The following is a 16,362-nucleotide window of genomic DNA, read 5'->3' as shown; positions in this document are numbered from 1 at the left end:
TTTGTTGGACTGATTGTGCAAATTTAGGAATGCTGTAAAAATTACCATTTTCACATTATTTGTACGATAATTCACTGTTGGTTTCTAGCGATGTGAAGAAAGCTACCATCATGTCATAAAAAATAAATAAGGCGATTGGGCAGAAAATGTGCGATTTTCTGGAGTAAATCTTCATGTCAAAGTGAGATACGTTCAGATGTCGCTTTTGACAACACACAATTTATGTTAATTTGGAATTCCAAAAGATGAATTATTCGCAAAACTGTGAGCCGTCTTTCTTCGACATTCCAAATACTTACAAAAATATCAAACATTTAGTTAGATAAGAGAGCATTGTGTATGTTTAGATTGAATACCTTAGCGTCGTGTTGACAGAATCGAGATTATCACTGTAATTTTAAGAATTAATCATTTAGTCAAGCTTTCGGATTCATTTTCCATCAGATGTCACTGCCGTTGTTTTATCAACATCGATTGGAAATTAAGCATAATCTGTTTTCCGTTAATTGTTCTCAGAGGACCGCGCAGCCAAAAAAAAACCTACATTGTTAAAAAAAAATCACAGCTTCTAAAGGGCGAACACGAAATTATTGCGACACCGAAAATGTCATGCCAATTTTCTTATAATGTTTAGAATCAAACCAAAATTTTAAGGTAGTTTTATACATATATTTACTTCAAAAATCAAAAGAAAAGTTAATCGATGGAGCCTTGAGTGTAAAATTGTACGCATTTTCGCTTGATGCCCTCCATCAAAGTCTTTACAGTGTCATCCGGTACCAGTTTCTCAGTTTTTTTTTTCCATTTTCTTAACATGTCCTTCTCGTCTTTGACTGTCTTCTTGCTCTTCCGAAGTTCCCGCTTCATTATTGCCCAGTACTGCTCCACCGGGCGCAGCTCCAGACAGTTTGGTGGATTCATGTCCTTTGGAACAAAATGGACAGAATTGGCCTCATACCACTCCAGGACACTTTTAGAATAGTGGCATGATGCCAAATCTGGCCAAAATAGCGGAGCTTCATCGTGCTGCTGCAAGAACGGCAAAAGGCGCTTCTCGAGGCACTCAGATTTGTAGATCTCGCCATTTACTGTGCCCTTTGTCACGAAAGGCTCACTCCTCAGTCCGCAAGAGCAGATGGCCTGCCAAATGAGATATTTGGAGGCGAACTTCGACATTTTCTTCTTCTTAAATTTGTCGTCCACATCGAACTTGCTCTTGCCGGTGAAAAACTCCAACCCCGGAATTTGCTTAAAATCGGCTTTTATATACGTTTCGTCGTCCATCACACAGCAGCCATATTTTGTCAGCATCTTCTCGTAGAGCTTCCGTGCCCGAGTTTTAGCCGTCGATTGTTGCCGCTCATCGCGGTTTGGAAAGTTCTGTACCTTGTATGTATGTAGTCCAGCTCTCTTCTTTGCATTCTGGACGTAGCTCTGCGACATGCCGATCTTTTTAGCCAAATCATGGCTTGAGACGTTGGGATTTGCTTTAATCATCCGCTTCACCTTTCCCTCCGTCTTTTTGTTCTCCGGTCCCGGTTTTCTTCCAGCTCCTTTGCCGTGGTCCAACGTCAACCGCTCCTGGAACCGCTTCAACACTCTGGAGACGGTTGAATGGTGAATGTTCAACATTTTTCCCAACTGCCGGTGCAACAGGTCAGGAAATTCCAGGTGTTTGGAAAGAATTTGTTCTCTCAACTCGCGTTGGTTCACCTCCATTTTCGTTGAATCGAAAAACACAACTTCGAGTTTGACAGCATGTACACAATACACATCAATGAGAAAGTGTGCAAAATTTGGTTGATTTTTACCCAATGGTAAAAAAGTTATGCCCTGTTGAATGTGTCGCAATAATTTCGTGTTCGCCCTTTATTAGGAATGCACATAATATTTTTCCAATAACAAAATTAATGATTTTTTATCACAAATCATAATAAATTCTATGTTAATATAGATTTCATTGAACACATAAGGTTCATGTGATTTAGTGGTGCTATTTCCAACTATGGGATCACATGAAAGTTATGTGAAATTCACATGGGTATTGTTCATTGGTTATGTGATTTATTTTATGAGCATTCAATCTTAGAAATCATCGCCGACTTCGGTAATTTTTACCGAAATCTGAACAGCTGAACTGTTCGGTAAAATTTATGCAATTCAATTCAATTGCTTTGCAGCTTCTTTGAAACTAAATCTCCACTAAAATGACAAGATTTGATCATTTAAACAAAGTTGAACATGTTTTGAAACTATTTTCAAATTAAAAAAAAATGAAGGTCAAAGTTTTACCGAACGTTCAGCTGTTCTGATTTCGGTAAAATTCACCGAACACGGAAACAAAATCTTAGTGTGTAGAAACCCCCTCCACTAGACTGATGCAAAATTTGAAATTTTCGCTCCACAGTGTTCAAACGGTTTCAAATCGGGTCCTGATTAGCCTCCGAAAGTTTAAACTCATTTGATGAGAAAATGACTTGGCACAAACCATTTGAAGTTTATATGGAAATTACTATGGGGAATCCAAACTTTTTGTTCATTGTCTTCTTACCTTTTTCCATATTGCACTGTTCAAAAATTCAAAAGCTATACTTATGGAAAATTTTCTCAGCTACAACTTAGCAGAATATAGTTGTTGAGCCAAACGTTGACTTACTGACTTAAATGATCTTTATTTCTTGTATTGTGTGGTTTACATGTATAACTTATCAAGTGACACAGATGCGTCTTTTCAGCTTTAGTTCCTTTTCAATTTAAATTATTATTAATCACAGTTCCTAGTCCTATCAAGCCTGTTTTTAGAATGACCACCTGGGTGGGATTGGTTTGTTTAAAATTTGAAAAAAGGAGACTACTTATAACTACTATTTACAACTACAACTAAACTACAACTACTATATACACCTAATCTACTATATACAAATTGCTTATCAAAGCATGTTCTGATAAATTACATTTTTGTGCAAATTTAGTCTTAATTTCGTTAATTCTGGAATCTATTTTGGCAATGCCTGCCTCTTCGTGTAAATTTGTTATTCTAGTGTCAAAAGGACGATCAAGTACCATCCTCAGCACTCTATTCTGAGCGACCTGATTTTTGTTCCTGTGAGTCTGTGCACATGATTCCCACACCGGAGCTGCGTAGAGGATCGCAGGTGCTATGATTTGTTTGTAGACGGCCAGTTTGTTCACCCTTGAGAGGCGGGATCTAAGGCAAATCAGTGGAAACAGACACCTAACCAAGACAGAACACTTGACTACTGTTTTCTCTACATGCGAACGGAAGAGGAGTTTTTCATCGAACAACATCCCGAGATAGGTTACTTCGGCAGACCTCTCAACTCTTGTGCCATCCATGATTACAGTACAAGATGGAGCCGGTTTCAGTTTGGGCGATTGCCGATGAAGGAACATGATCGCTTGTGTTTTGGAGGCATTGATTTTGGTTTTCCACGTGGTGGCATAATCAGCAAAGGCGTTAAGGCATCGTTGAAGTTTGTTCGTTATTTCGCGAGGCATCCTTCCTTTGACGGCTATTGCGGTATCATCTGCGAACAGGAAAAACACGCAACCGTCTCCAAGGGGAGGAATGTCGGAAGTGTAAATGCTGTAAAGCAAGGGGCCCAGTAGACTGCCTTGCGGGACTCCTGCTGGGATGGAAAACGTGTCGGAAAGACAACGATTCAACGATACCTTAAATGACCTTTGCTGGAGGTAGTTACGGGTGATTTTAACCAGATGTAAAGGACAGTTTAAGTTATAAAACTTGTACACAAGTCCGTCATGCCAAACATTGTCAAACGCCTTTTCAACGTCTAACAAGGCCATGGCTGTGGACTTGGATACAGCTTTGTTACTTCGGATGTTATTCATCACCCGTACTAGCTGATGATTGGTGGAGTGCCCCTTTCTGAAACCAAACTGTTCCGGAAGGATAATGTTATTTTCCTCGACAAACTTGAGCAAACGATTGAGAATGAGTTTCTCGAACAATTTGCTCAACGCTGAAAGGAGGCTGATTGGTCTGTAGCTTGAAGACAATGTTGGATCCTTACCGGGTTTGCGGATTGGTATGATTTTTGCTATTTTCCAGATGCTTGGAAAGTAGTGCAGTTCCAAACATCTGTTGAAGATAGCGGTTAGAAGAGACTGCACTTTCATGCTGAGTCTCTTCAAGATCATGTTGAATATACCGTCAAACCCGGGAGCCTTCATGTTCTTGGTGCATTTCAACGCTGAGCAAATTTGTTGCACTGTAATCATATCCGCCGGAGGCACGACACAAGGGGAGACATCTAGGTTTTGAACGCATTGCGCAACCTGATCATCGAGCGGACTTTGGATAGTTGAGCCAAGCAAATGCGATGAAGCGACATGCTTGCCGATCGCATTTGCTTTCTCCTGTGGGGTAATTAAAAGCACATCGTCATCATTTTCGACTTTGAGAGGTAGAACGGGTTTGGGATGATTTTTCAGGACCTTGGCTATCTTCCAGAATGGTCTGGAGCGGTCGTCCAGATTCCGGACAACACGCCCGAAACTTTCATTTCGGAGTGAGTCCATTCTGGAAGCAATCTGCCTATTCAGATCGGCCATTTCACGTTTTTTGCCCAGATCTCCAGTCCTCTGAAACTGGCGTCTACGAACATTTCTCAACCGAATCAATAATTGGGTGTGGGAATCAATAGCAACAAACTTACCCCTCACAGGAACTTGTCGAATACACGCCTCGTCTGCCACGGATATGGCCTGTTGGAGTCCTTCCAACGCACGGTCGACATGCTTGGCATGCACAGTTGTACACACCAACTGCTCATTTGTTAATAACTTTTCACTCAGTTGTTGAAATTTGTTTTTATTTAAAGCAACTGATATATTAGGATCATAGTTTACAATAGATATGCAAAGAGTAGGTAAATCGTAACATTTGAATCAACACCAATGAATTTTACACTCAAAGTCCGAGATGTGTAGTGAGCATTTCTCACTTCATTTTTGCAACGCAAAAACAAATACAGTTTATTATTAGAATTAAAATCTACTTTTGTTTACGTATCTATAACAAACCTAAACTCTATTCTATCTACTGCTTCAAACAGAACTATGTTTCGTTAACTGTGTGCAAAGTTATTAGCAAATGAGCAGTTCGTAACCACAACTGTGTATGCCAAGCATGACGGTCGATGTCATTTACAGTGTCGAGCAGTGGATTTTCATCGACGTTGCTGTCCACCATTCGTCCGTACTGCACCCAGTTGACATGGTGGTAGTCTTTACGCAGGCAGCTTCTAGCAGGAACCACGTTGACACCGACTTCAGTCACCACCGGTTGGTGGTCGGAGCTGAGATCGTTGTGCGCCTCCGGCTTGGATAGTACGATGTTTGACAGGAAAAAGTCCAGGGTGGACGGATTTCCCGCCGGAGAGATAAAAGTTGGTTCGTTCGGAAACTGCACAGTGTACAGTCCATGTTGTGCGTGGTCGAACAATAGACATCCATTCCGGTTCCGCTGGTAGTTCCGCCAAGCTTCATGGCGGGCATTCAGGTCGCCCCCAACGATGAATCGGGAGCTAGTACGGGTGATGGCGGTCAGGTCGTTCTTAAATTGAGTTCCTAGTCCATTGTTGGCGGTGCACTGGCGTAGGCAGTAAACAGCGATGAACCGGACGTTTCCAGTTGGTGATTCCACCTCCACACTAACGGCCTCGATGATAGAAGTGCGGACGTGGGGCAGAGTGCAGAACTTGATTTCCTTTCTGACGTTGAGCCAAACGTCAAATGAAATAGTTATTAATTGTTTAAGAGATCGATAATCTTATGGCAAGATTAAGCAACTGTATTGTGGGCAACACTGTATTCTGCACTGTGACATAGTAGCCATGATTTTTGTCCTCTATTCTACGCGCCATAAATACCAATGTTGCCTGCTGAACAGTTGATGGAGCATAATCATAAGACATCAGTGACTAGAATCATTAATAATTTTTGTTCCTTACATTTGCTCGAAAAGTGATTTTCAACAAAGTTGTAGCTGAGAAAATTTTCAACAAGTTCAGTTATCATTTTCTAAAGTAGAGTGAAGTGGTGAATTTTGAGATTGATATGAACCAGATATAAATTATGGTTTCTCCATAGTAATTCCCATATAAACTTCAAATGGTTTGTGCCAAGTTAGTTTCTCACTAAATGAGTTCCCATTTTTTGATGCTAATCAGGGCCCAATTTGGAACCGTTTGAGCACTGTGGAGCGAAAATTTCAACTTTTGCATCAGTCTACCCTCCACAGTCTACAAAATAGAGTATCTGACGCTGCAAAACATATCTGGTACAGTGTTGAAAAAATCTCAAAAAAATCAAATTTCACCAATGCCCAAGATCACGCTTAATTTTCGTAGACAAAAATCAACAAGCAAACATCTGCGGTTGATTTTGCAAGCTGTGATATCGCAGCTCGGAACAACAGCTAACAAAACTCACCAACTGCAAATCTCACCAAACTGTGGTGAGGTTGAGTTTAACGATTTTCTTTACACCCGAATGAAACCGAAACTTTCATAACGGCTGGCAGCAGTCCCTTCGTGTCTGCCATCTGTCAAGCGCGCAGCGTTCGAGTTTTGCACCTCGAACTTTGCGCGTCGTTCCCGTCGAGACCACTGGCTGCTGGTAGCGACGTCGCCTCGATGGCCCAAGCGCTCCTTGCCTGAACGATACAAATCTCGATTACTTTTTCGAAAGGACATATCAGCTTTTGTAAACAACGCATTTTATCGTCAGTTTGGGATAACTGATAGCTCGCCCACATACTAACACCACTATATCAGGTAGGGGAAAATTTCCTCTATCTGATGGTAGTACTAGCATGCGTGGGTGAGCTACCAGTTACGCCAAATCGACGATCAAATGCGTTGTTTACAAAAGCTGATACGTCCCTTCGAAAAAGTAATCGAGAAATACTTGGGCTGTGTACCAATTGCCGAGTTAAATTTAACTCGTGGTTAAACGTAACATTTCGAAAGTTATTTTCAATGTTCGAAAATGCCGGAAACTGATCAGTTTCAAACAGAACTCAGTCACGGTTACCAAAATTTAACTTCTAGTCGGTCCGAAATAACCACGCTCGTATGGCAGGGTTATTCGATAAATCATCTGTCACTCTTAACCACGAGTTAAATTTAACTCGTTCATTGCGACACAGTCTTCGAAGTAAAATAGGGCTATCCATAAAGTGCGTATATTTTTTTGACTAATTAACCCCTCTCCCCCCTCGGAGCGTGTTTTGCAATACACCTAATACATGGCCGGCCCAACTTCTGAAACCCCTCTCCTCCCTCAACTATTACGTTATTTATGAAATTTCCTTAATCATTGGACAACAGTGAAAATCAGCAGCACACACCACACAAAATGGGTTGGAAGTTTAGGCGGAATTTCGGTATTGATTGTCAATATCTTGCGATCAGAACATTTAACTTGAAATCCCTCGGTACATCTTTAATCTATGAATTGAATTAAAAAATACTAAATACGGTGTTTTTTAAGATTTCGTACGTTTTATGAACGCACATCCATTATTTTGCATAAGAAAACGGGGTGTTTCTGTGGTGAAAAAAAGGATTTTCCTACAAAGATCACAGTTTTCTGTACCAAGCACTGAAATTATCAAACGGTACCTCTATTTATGCTTTTAGATTAGCTATGAAAGTCCATCCTGTTTGGAAAATTAGATATATGCCAGATTTTTTGCTGATAGGGGCGAGGCATAGCAAGCCGTTCGATTGCATAATTTTCCAAGTAGGAGGGACTTACAATGCTATTCTCTTAGCATAAATAAAGGTACCGTCGAGCTTTTTCAGTGCTCCGCCTTGGTTAGGTGTTTGTATCCGCTCATTTGCCGCAGATCCCGCCTCTCAAGGCAAAACAAACTGGCTGTTTACAAACAGATCATAGCCCCCGCGATCTTCTATGCCGCCCCGGTGTGGGAATCGTGCGCTCAGACCCACAGGAACAAAATCCAGGTTGTACAGAATAGAGTGTTGAGGATGATCCTAGATCGTCCATTCGACACAAGAATAGCAGACCTCCATCAAGAGGCAGAAATTCCCAAAGTAGATTCCAAAATTGATGATATGACAACTAAATTTATTCAAAAATGCAATCTTTCTGAACATGCTTTAATAAGCAATTTGTACATAGTAGGTTAAGTGTATATAGTAGAGTAGGTTAGTTTTAAGCTGTAAATAGTAGTATTAAGTAGTTTCTCTTCAAATTCTAAAAACAAAACAAACCAATCCCACCAAGGTGGTCGACCGTGTACTAAGTCTAGGACTAATCCTGTAAAACAAATTTTAAATTTTGCCCATACCTAAAGATGAAGAAAGCAATTAAATCACTTAGTAAAAATTTATATGGTAATCGTCCAAGTTAAACTAAAATAAAGATCATTTAAACTAACTAAAAAAGCTTTTTCAGTGCTAGGTACTGAAATTCGACGGTGATTAGAAGGGCCAACTTGTAATGTTTGATGCTCTGCATCGATTTCCTGTTCACATTGCCACAGCTAAGCGAAACAATTCAAGCTAAATATTGCATTTGGTCCTAAGAAACATAGACAAGATTCTTTTCGTCGACTTTCTCCTTGAATCCACTCGGCCCAGGTATTTTCAGCCCACATATCGATAAAAGAGGTTTTTATCTAGCATCTAATACGACAAATCTAGATAGAACAGGACTTCTATCGATGATTTCTAGGAATTCAAGGCACGTCCACGCAGACCAACCGAACCATCGGATAGGGGAAGTCTTTCCCTACCCGATGAGGATGTTGGTTTGCGTGGGCGAGCCTTAAATTTCTAGAAATCATCAAAAGAAGTAATTGTTTACAAAAGCTGTTAGGGCCTAATTCCAGCTCTATCTAGAAATGCGAGAAACGGTTATGTGCTCAAGTTATGAACGGAAGAGAAAGTCGACGAAGAGATTCGATCAATGCTACTTATGACCTAATGCAATGTTCAGCTTGAATATTATCTGAAGTTTGTCCATTGTAGTGCTGTTACAGGTTGTATTTGTTATCAAAAGCAACAGCAAACGCACCGAGAAATGTTAATCCAAGCGAGTTATTAACAAAAGAGAAAATCGATCACGATTACGTCCTTATGTATGCTCACTGTCGAATTTGTAATCTGTGATAGGTCTTCCATACCACAGAAACGTCTGTACGTCTACAAAATGCGAACGAAATCTTTAAAAAAACAGCAATATTTAGTAATTTTTTTGCTTAATCGGTAGATAAAAGATGTACCGAGGACTTATTGGAGGGAGTTATGCCTAATCGAGATCATCCCGATCAACAAACTACGAAATGTTGCATAACATTGGTGCAAAATTGTGCACTCCGTTTTTGTGTGTGCATTCTTTTTGAAGTTGAATCGCTGAGGAAACCTCATTTCTGATCAATCTCAGTACCACATAAACATTTCAAGAGCACAAATATCAGCTCTCACGAAACTTATAACAAAGAAACTGGAACTTCACGTTTGCTGCAGTGCAGTACACAAGGAGTATCAATTTCATGAGTGAAGTCACAACCGTCTAAGATTTATGCCCTAGAAATCTTGAAGTGATAGGGATTATCAGCCATTGTTGGACGCTTCAATGAGTCACCAGAAGAAAGCCTAATAGAAAGTGGCCAGGGTAGAAGTGACACGCGACGCGACACGATGCGACTCATAAAAGAAATAATAATTAATAATAAGATTTCTTTGAATTGGTCGCGTCACATCCCGAATCGCTTTTCCCCTGGCCGCCACCTTACTCATATCTGATTGTACTAAAAAACCGACCCTGTATAATCGAAAAAAAAAACGATCCTCTGAAAATTATCAATTTTAACACAGAAGCACAAACAGCAGAATGTGGAGCGGATATTTGGAAAGGTCACAAAAAACCCTTTCAGACAGTTTAAACCCCATATTGACGCAATTGGGCGCTTTTTTGCTATAGATGTCTAAACCAATATTTCAATTTCAATATAGAGATTTATTTCTTAGCTTTGTTAACTCTGTTGAACTTTGATAATTTTGTTGCACAAAGCTTATGATGGGCTTAAGAACCCCCTCGATTTTTTTATAATTTTTTTGATCAATACTTAAGTTATGCCCTTAAATTTGTTTAATTTTTTTTTTCAATAAAATTTTGAAACAAATTCAAATGTTGCATTTTTAAGTAAAATTATATCCAAAATGGATGTTACTCATTATTTCCAATGAATTAATTCTACAATATTTGCCCGAACGTCACTCTCCAGAATGCCATTAGCCCGGATGTAAAGTAAGCTTGATTGTAACGAATCGTTGGAAAAACCGGGATTTTTTTAATTTGCGCCGGGAAAACCGGATAATTGTCGGAACTTAAAAATAAAAATTCGCTGGCTACCCTGGCACTTTTTCACTGACTGCTTCTTTCACAATACTTCCTATGGTATAATATTTGCAAGTTTGCGTTACTAAACCGCATTAAAATTTAAACGTTTCCATTAAGTTATGCCAAACGTCTATTATGTCAAATGACCTTTACGCCAAACTGTTATATGTCAAATGACTTTATGCCAAAATAGGTTGACCCCATAAGACTATATAAGTTTGAGCATCAGAAATATTGAGTACGTACAGTGCATGCTATTGGAGAAATTTCCAGAGAATTGCGAATTGAAAAAGGTGATTTTTCAAACGTGAAAATTGTGAAATAAGGATCAAAATTAATAAAAATCCATACCAACCAAGTGCAACCCAGAAATTTGAGTTTTTTAAGATGGTGCGATATGATTTCAAAATTCATTGAATGCAGCAAAAACTTTAAAATTATCTGTTTTCATCCCATAAGCCAACCTACTAAACATTTCCTATTCGAAGGATTAATTTAAATAAACCTATTCATCTGCTCCATTAGTTGTACTTCCGCTCATTTTCTGTCCAATCAAGCCCACTCGACAAACATCTGCTAATATAGCGCCTAGCAAATCGCACATCATTTGCCTACTTACCAAACCTTCCAAAACTCACCCCACATACAATTTCCAGTACTGCCCAACCGATCTCAGTACTAACGTGAACCTTACCAACCACCAACAGGAACCGCCGTCAGCAGCACCATTCGCCATCATCGCATCACCACCCCCACCTTCAACAACAACAACAACAACACGAGCACCAGAAACGGTGGAAGCGGAAATCGGGTCGCCGTCCTCACCGCCAGCAATGGCAATGGCAGCAGCCGAACCACGAACCACGCTTCCTCCTCTCCTCCTCCCCAACAGCAGCATCGTAATCGCCGTTTGACATACGATGACGATCAACCGAGTGCTGGTGCCACTACTAGTCACGGGGGCCAGTGCTCACCCAGTGGAAGCCGATCATCGGTGACCTCGGCTCCCGAAGCCCCAGTGAAGCCTCCCAGCATGACGTCAAAATCGCCAATCAAAAAGTCGGCCTCGGCCGTCGAAACGGCGGTCACCACTGCGGCCAACAAACTACGTCGAATGTCGACCAATGCGATCTTTAGCTTTAGTGCCCATAACAGTAGTAACACTAACTGTAAGTCCAACAATAAACCTAGTACTAGTAGCGCTGTTAGTGGTAGTAGTAACAATAAATGTGATATTTTCAATCTGTTGTCGCGATCGCCGAGTACCCAGCAAGCGTCGTCGATTCCGCCGAGCGACAAAGGGTCCAATCCGTCGAGTCCGATCACCAGTCCGACCAAACTAGTTGCTCGGAGCATCAGCAATGATCCGACTGCTTCCGCGTCCGGTGCACCGACGGACCACCTGAGGCGTGACTCGTTGCCAATCATCGGCGGTCTACTGTCGTCATTCTCGACCTCGTCGGTATCATCCTCGAACTCATCCTCACTTTCTACGTCCACATTCGGTACGGGCAGCACCCATCAGGGCCTTCCGCTGCTGTCGACTACCTTGGGTCAGCCGAAAACCAGCAAACTGCAGGCCCTGTTTTCCGTTAGCTCCTGCTATAACGGGTCCTACGGGCGGAGTGTCAACGGTGGTGATAGGAAGAATAATGGGCGCCACGTAATTCGCACCAGCAGCTATGGTGCCTACGGTGATGCAGATGATGATGATGATGATGGCGGCGGCGGTGGTGATGATGTTGATGACGGTGCCGAACACCACGAAGACGTGGTGGCGGCGGTGGCTGCGGTGGCTTTTGGCAGCAACGGAACCCGTAGAAGCGTTGGTCGGAAGATCGGCAGCACCACCAGCAACAGCGATAGCGGTCGGAGTAGTACCGAGATTGGACCGGAGGTTGACAAAGATAAAGAACTATCGCAGCACAACGGTCAAAGTGCTGCTGCTGCTGCTGCTGCCGCCGCTGGCAATGGCTGTGTGAAAGATCTGGTTTAGTCGATTATTGTTATCTGTTTGTAATTTTTAGCTAAGCTTATGGCGTTTTTTTTTTAATTTTGACGTGGAAATCTACTACGGAATGAGACTGTTACGAATAGATGCTCGTACCTTTGGGATGTTGACCCCGCACCTAACAACGGGACGAATTTCAGTTGCAAAAATGATTACATGAAACGAAGGAAGAGGAGTTCTTACAAGAGTTCAGGTTGGTTCCAAGAACACTTCTAAATGAAGTCTTACCAGGTCGAATCCCCTTTAAAAGATCTTTAAATGCTTTCTGGAAGAGGACAAAGTCCAATGAAAAATTTAGGCGAAGTTGCATGAATTTTCCCAGAGACGTCATGAGAACTCCGTGAGAGAGAGCAACAAACTTCAAGCGAAAGCCATAAAATCCTGCAGATCTTGAGAAAATTAAACTTCTTATGAATCTTTCAGGATAAGATTCCAGAAGGAATTCTGGGAGCAGTCAGAGAATACTTCCAATTGAAAATGGATTAAATTTCCGGGAAAAAATTAGGAAATGTCCGAGGGAAGTTGGATGAAACATCTGGCGGTAGCCAGAAATACTTAAGGTATCATTTGGAAGAAATTTCTATAAATATTCAGAAAAATTGTCCGGGGGCTTTCGGGAAAGTTTAAAAAAAAAAATCTTTTGGTAGATCTTGAAAACATCTTCTTAGAGCACTCGAAATTTCCGGTGCAAATTCCCAATTGCTTCCCAATTTTCGACGAAGGTAGGTTGAAACTTCCGGGTGCAGTCCCAAAAAAACGTCCAAGAGAGGTCAGAAGAATTCTCCCAAGGCAACCAAAACAAACTTCCGGGTGAATTCGGAAAACATTTTCAGAAGAAGCGGAAAAAGCTTTGGAAAAAACTTCCGTCAGAGGAAAGTATAAAAAAACTTCCAGCAAAAGTAAGGATCAGCATCTGGAGGATGCTGAAAGAATCTTTATGAAAACGACGGAAGAAACATCCCACGGTACCCAAAAGGACTTCTGAGTTCAGTAGGAAGGGAAATCTTCCGGAAATGGAGTCAATAGCGACCTCAGAGGAAAGTCCTGATAGACTTCTGTTGGAAGTTCAAAACATTTTCTAGGAGCACTCGAAATACTCTGCCGATCCATGTTGGAATAATCTTTCTGGAGAAGACGAAAGAATCTTACTGGAGAAGTTGGGTGAAAATTCCGGGAAAGAAGGAAAAACTTTCGGGGGAAATTTGGATGAAAATCATCGAGGAGTGGAGGCAGTAGATACTTAATGGAAAGTCCAGATTAACTTCTACTGTAAGTTGAAAACATCTTCCAGGAGAACTCGAAAGCCACTTCCGGTCCATGTTGGAAAAATATTTCTGAAAAAGACGAAAGATTCTTACTGGAGAAGTTGGAAGAAAATTCCGGAGAAAGCAGGAAAAACTTCCTGGGTCGAGTCAAAATGGACTTCAGGGGAAATTTCATATTTACTTCTGCTGGAAGTTGAATACAATTTCTTGGAGCATTTGAAAGACTCTTCCGGTCCATGTTGGAATAATCTTTCTGGAGAAGACGGAAGAATCTTAATGGAGAAGTTGGATGAAAATTCCGGGAAAGAAGAAAAAACTTCCGGGGAGAATTTGGAGGAAAAATCTTCCGGGTCGACCCATCCTTGAAAATCCAGATTAACTTCTGCTGTAAGTTGAAAACATCTTCCAGAAGAACTTGAAAGACTGTTCCAGTCCATGTTGGGGAAATATTTCTGGAGAAGACGAAATAATCTTACTGGAGAAGTTGGAAGAAGATTCCGGGCAAAGCAGGAAAACTTCCGGGGTGAATATGGTTGAAAAATCTTCCGGGGTTGAAGTTAATTCGTACTGGAGTAGTTGGAAGAAAATTCCAGAGAAAGCAGGAAAAACTTCCGGAGTCGAGTCAAAAGGGACTTCAGGGAAAAGTCCATATTAACTTTTACTGGCAGTCGAATACAATTTCTTGGAGCATTCGAAAGACTCTTCCGATCCATGTTGGAATAATCTTTCTGGAGAAGACGGAAGAATCTTACTGGAGAAGTGCGACGAAAATTCCGGAGAAAGCAGAAACAACTTCCGGCATGAATTTGGAAGAAAAATCTACCGGGGTGGAGTCAATAGGGACTTCAGGGAAAGTCAAGAATAACTTCTGCTAGAAGTTGAAAAAAAAGTTCCGGAGTCGAGTCAAAAGGGACTTCAGGGATAGTCCAGATTAACTTCTGCTGGAGGTTGAAAACATGTTTTAGGAGCACTCGAAATACACTTTTGGTCCATGTTAGGAAAAGCTTTCTGGAGAAGTCGAAATAATCTTACTGGAGAGGTTGGAAGAAAATTCCGGGGAGTGCAGGGGACTTCAGAGAAAGTACAGATTAGCTTCTGCTAGAAGTTGAAAACATTGGGAAAATCTTTTTGGAGAAGACGGAAGAATCTTAATGGAGAAGTTGGAAGAAAACTCCGGGAAAGAAGGAAAAACTTTCGGGGGAAATTGGGATGAAAATCATCCAGAACTGGAGTCAGTAGATACTTAATGGAAAGTCCAGATTAACTTCTACTGTAAGTTGAAAACATCTTCCAGGAGAACTCGAAAGCCACTTCCGGTGCATGTTGGGAAAATCATTCCGGAGAAGTTAGAAGACATTTCCGGGGAAATGCATGAAAAACTTCCGGGGAGAATTTGGATGAAAAATCTTCCGCGGGTGGATTAAAACCAATTTCAGAGAAAGTTCAGATAAGAATTTGGTGAAAATTTAAAACATCTTCGGGGAGCATTCGACAGACATGAAAGACGAAAGAATCTTTCTGGAGAAAACAAAATAATCTTACTGGAGAAATAGGAATAAAATTCCGGAGGAAGCACGAAGAATTTCTGGGAGCTGTCGGAAGTAACTTCCAGGCAAAGTCAAAAGAATCTTTGAGAAACTGGAGGAAATTGGAAGCCATTTCCGCGGGGGACGTCAGAAGGAAATTTGAAAGATGTCGTAATTAACTTTTGGGACAAATCCAATACATCCTCCAGCAGAAGTCGGCAAAATAAAACTTCCGGGAGTGGATGGAAGAATCTTCCTGCTGAAATCAGAAGAATCTTCCGGAAGGAGTCGTGAAAACATTCCGAGGGAAAGTCAGAACAATTTCTTGAGGAAACTTCCAGGAGAAAAGGGTACAAAGTTTCAGGGGAAAATTGTTGCAAATATCCGGGCAAAAATAAAAGAAATTTCAAAGGAAAGTTGGTTGAAACTTTCGGGTGAAATCACAAAAATATCCGAAGGAAGTCAGCAGAATCTTTCAAGGGAAGTCGGAAGACATTTTCACTGAAAATGATATGAAGAAACTTCCTGATATAGTCTAGAGAAACTTTCAGCAGAAGAAGCATCTGCAGGAGCTGGCTGAATTTGTATGGAGAAGAGGATAAAACATAAGGAAATGTCTGGAAAATTTTCCGGGGGAAAGATGGAAGACATTTCCGGAAATAGTTGGGAGACACTTCCTGAAGACGTCAGAAGATCTTTTGAGAGTTGTCGGAAGAAACCTCCGAAGGATCGGAGATTAACTTCTGCTGTAAGTTGAAAACATCTTCCAGAAGAACTTGAAAGACTGTTCCAGTCCATGTTGGGGAAATATTTCTGGAGAAGACGAAATAATCTTACTGGAGAAGTTGGAAGAAGATTCCGGGCAAAGCAGGAAAACTTCCGGGGTGAATATGGTTGAAAAATCTTCCGGGGTTGAAGTTAATTCGTACTGGAGTAGTTGGAAGAAAATTCCAGAGAAAGCAGGAAAAACTTCCGGAGTCGAGTCAAAAGGGACTTCAGGGAAAAGTCCATATTAACTTTTACTGGCAGTCGAATACAATTTCTTGGAGCATTCGAAAGACTCTTCCGATCCATGTTGGAATAATCTTTCTGGAGAAGACGGAAGAATCTTACTGGAGAAGTGCGACGAAAATTCCGGAGA

At 41.1% G+C, this 16,362-nt stretch overlaps 1 protein-coding gene across 1 annotated transcript in view; it reads left to right on the top strand.

Moving 5' to 3' along the window:
• Pten (phosphatase and tensin-like protein) overlaps window positions 1–15,100 on the top strand; it is a 259,540-nt gene extending 244,440 nt beyond the window's left edge. Inside the window, exon 9 of the mRNA XM_065234211.1 lies at window positions 11,127–15,100. Coding sequence (XP_065090283.1) covers window positions 11,127–12,415 — 1,289 coding nt within the window. The 3' untranslated portion in view covers window positions 12,416–15,100. The remainder of the gene's footprint in view (window positions 1–11,126) is intronic.
• Window positions 15,101–16,362: the final 1,262 nt, after the last annotated feature.

Source organism: Ochlerotatus camptorhynchus, unplaced genomic scaffold (genome assembly GCF_037179485.1).
Source record: "Ochlerotatus camptorhynchus isolate MF236.1 unplaced genomic scaffold, CSIRO-AGI_Acam_v1.1 ptg000432l, whole genome shotgun sequence".
Classification (NCBI taxonomy): domain Eukaryota; kingdom Metazoa; phylum Arthropoda; class Insecta; order Diptera; family Culicidae; genus Ochlerotatus; species Ochlerotatus camptorhynchus.
Note: the sequence above shows the minus strand (reverse complement) of the source record. Positions and strands in the feature narration are given on the sequence as shown.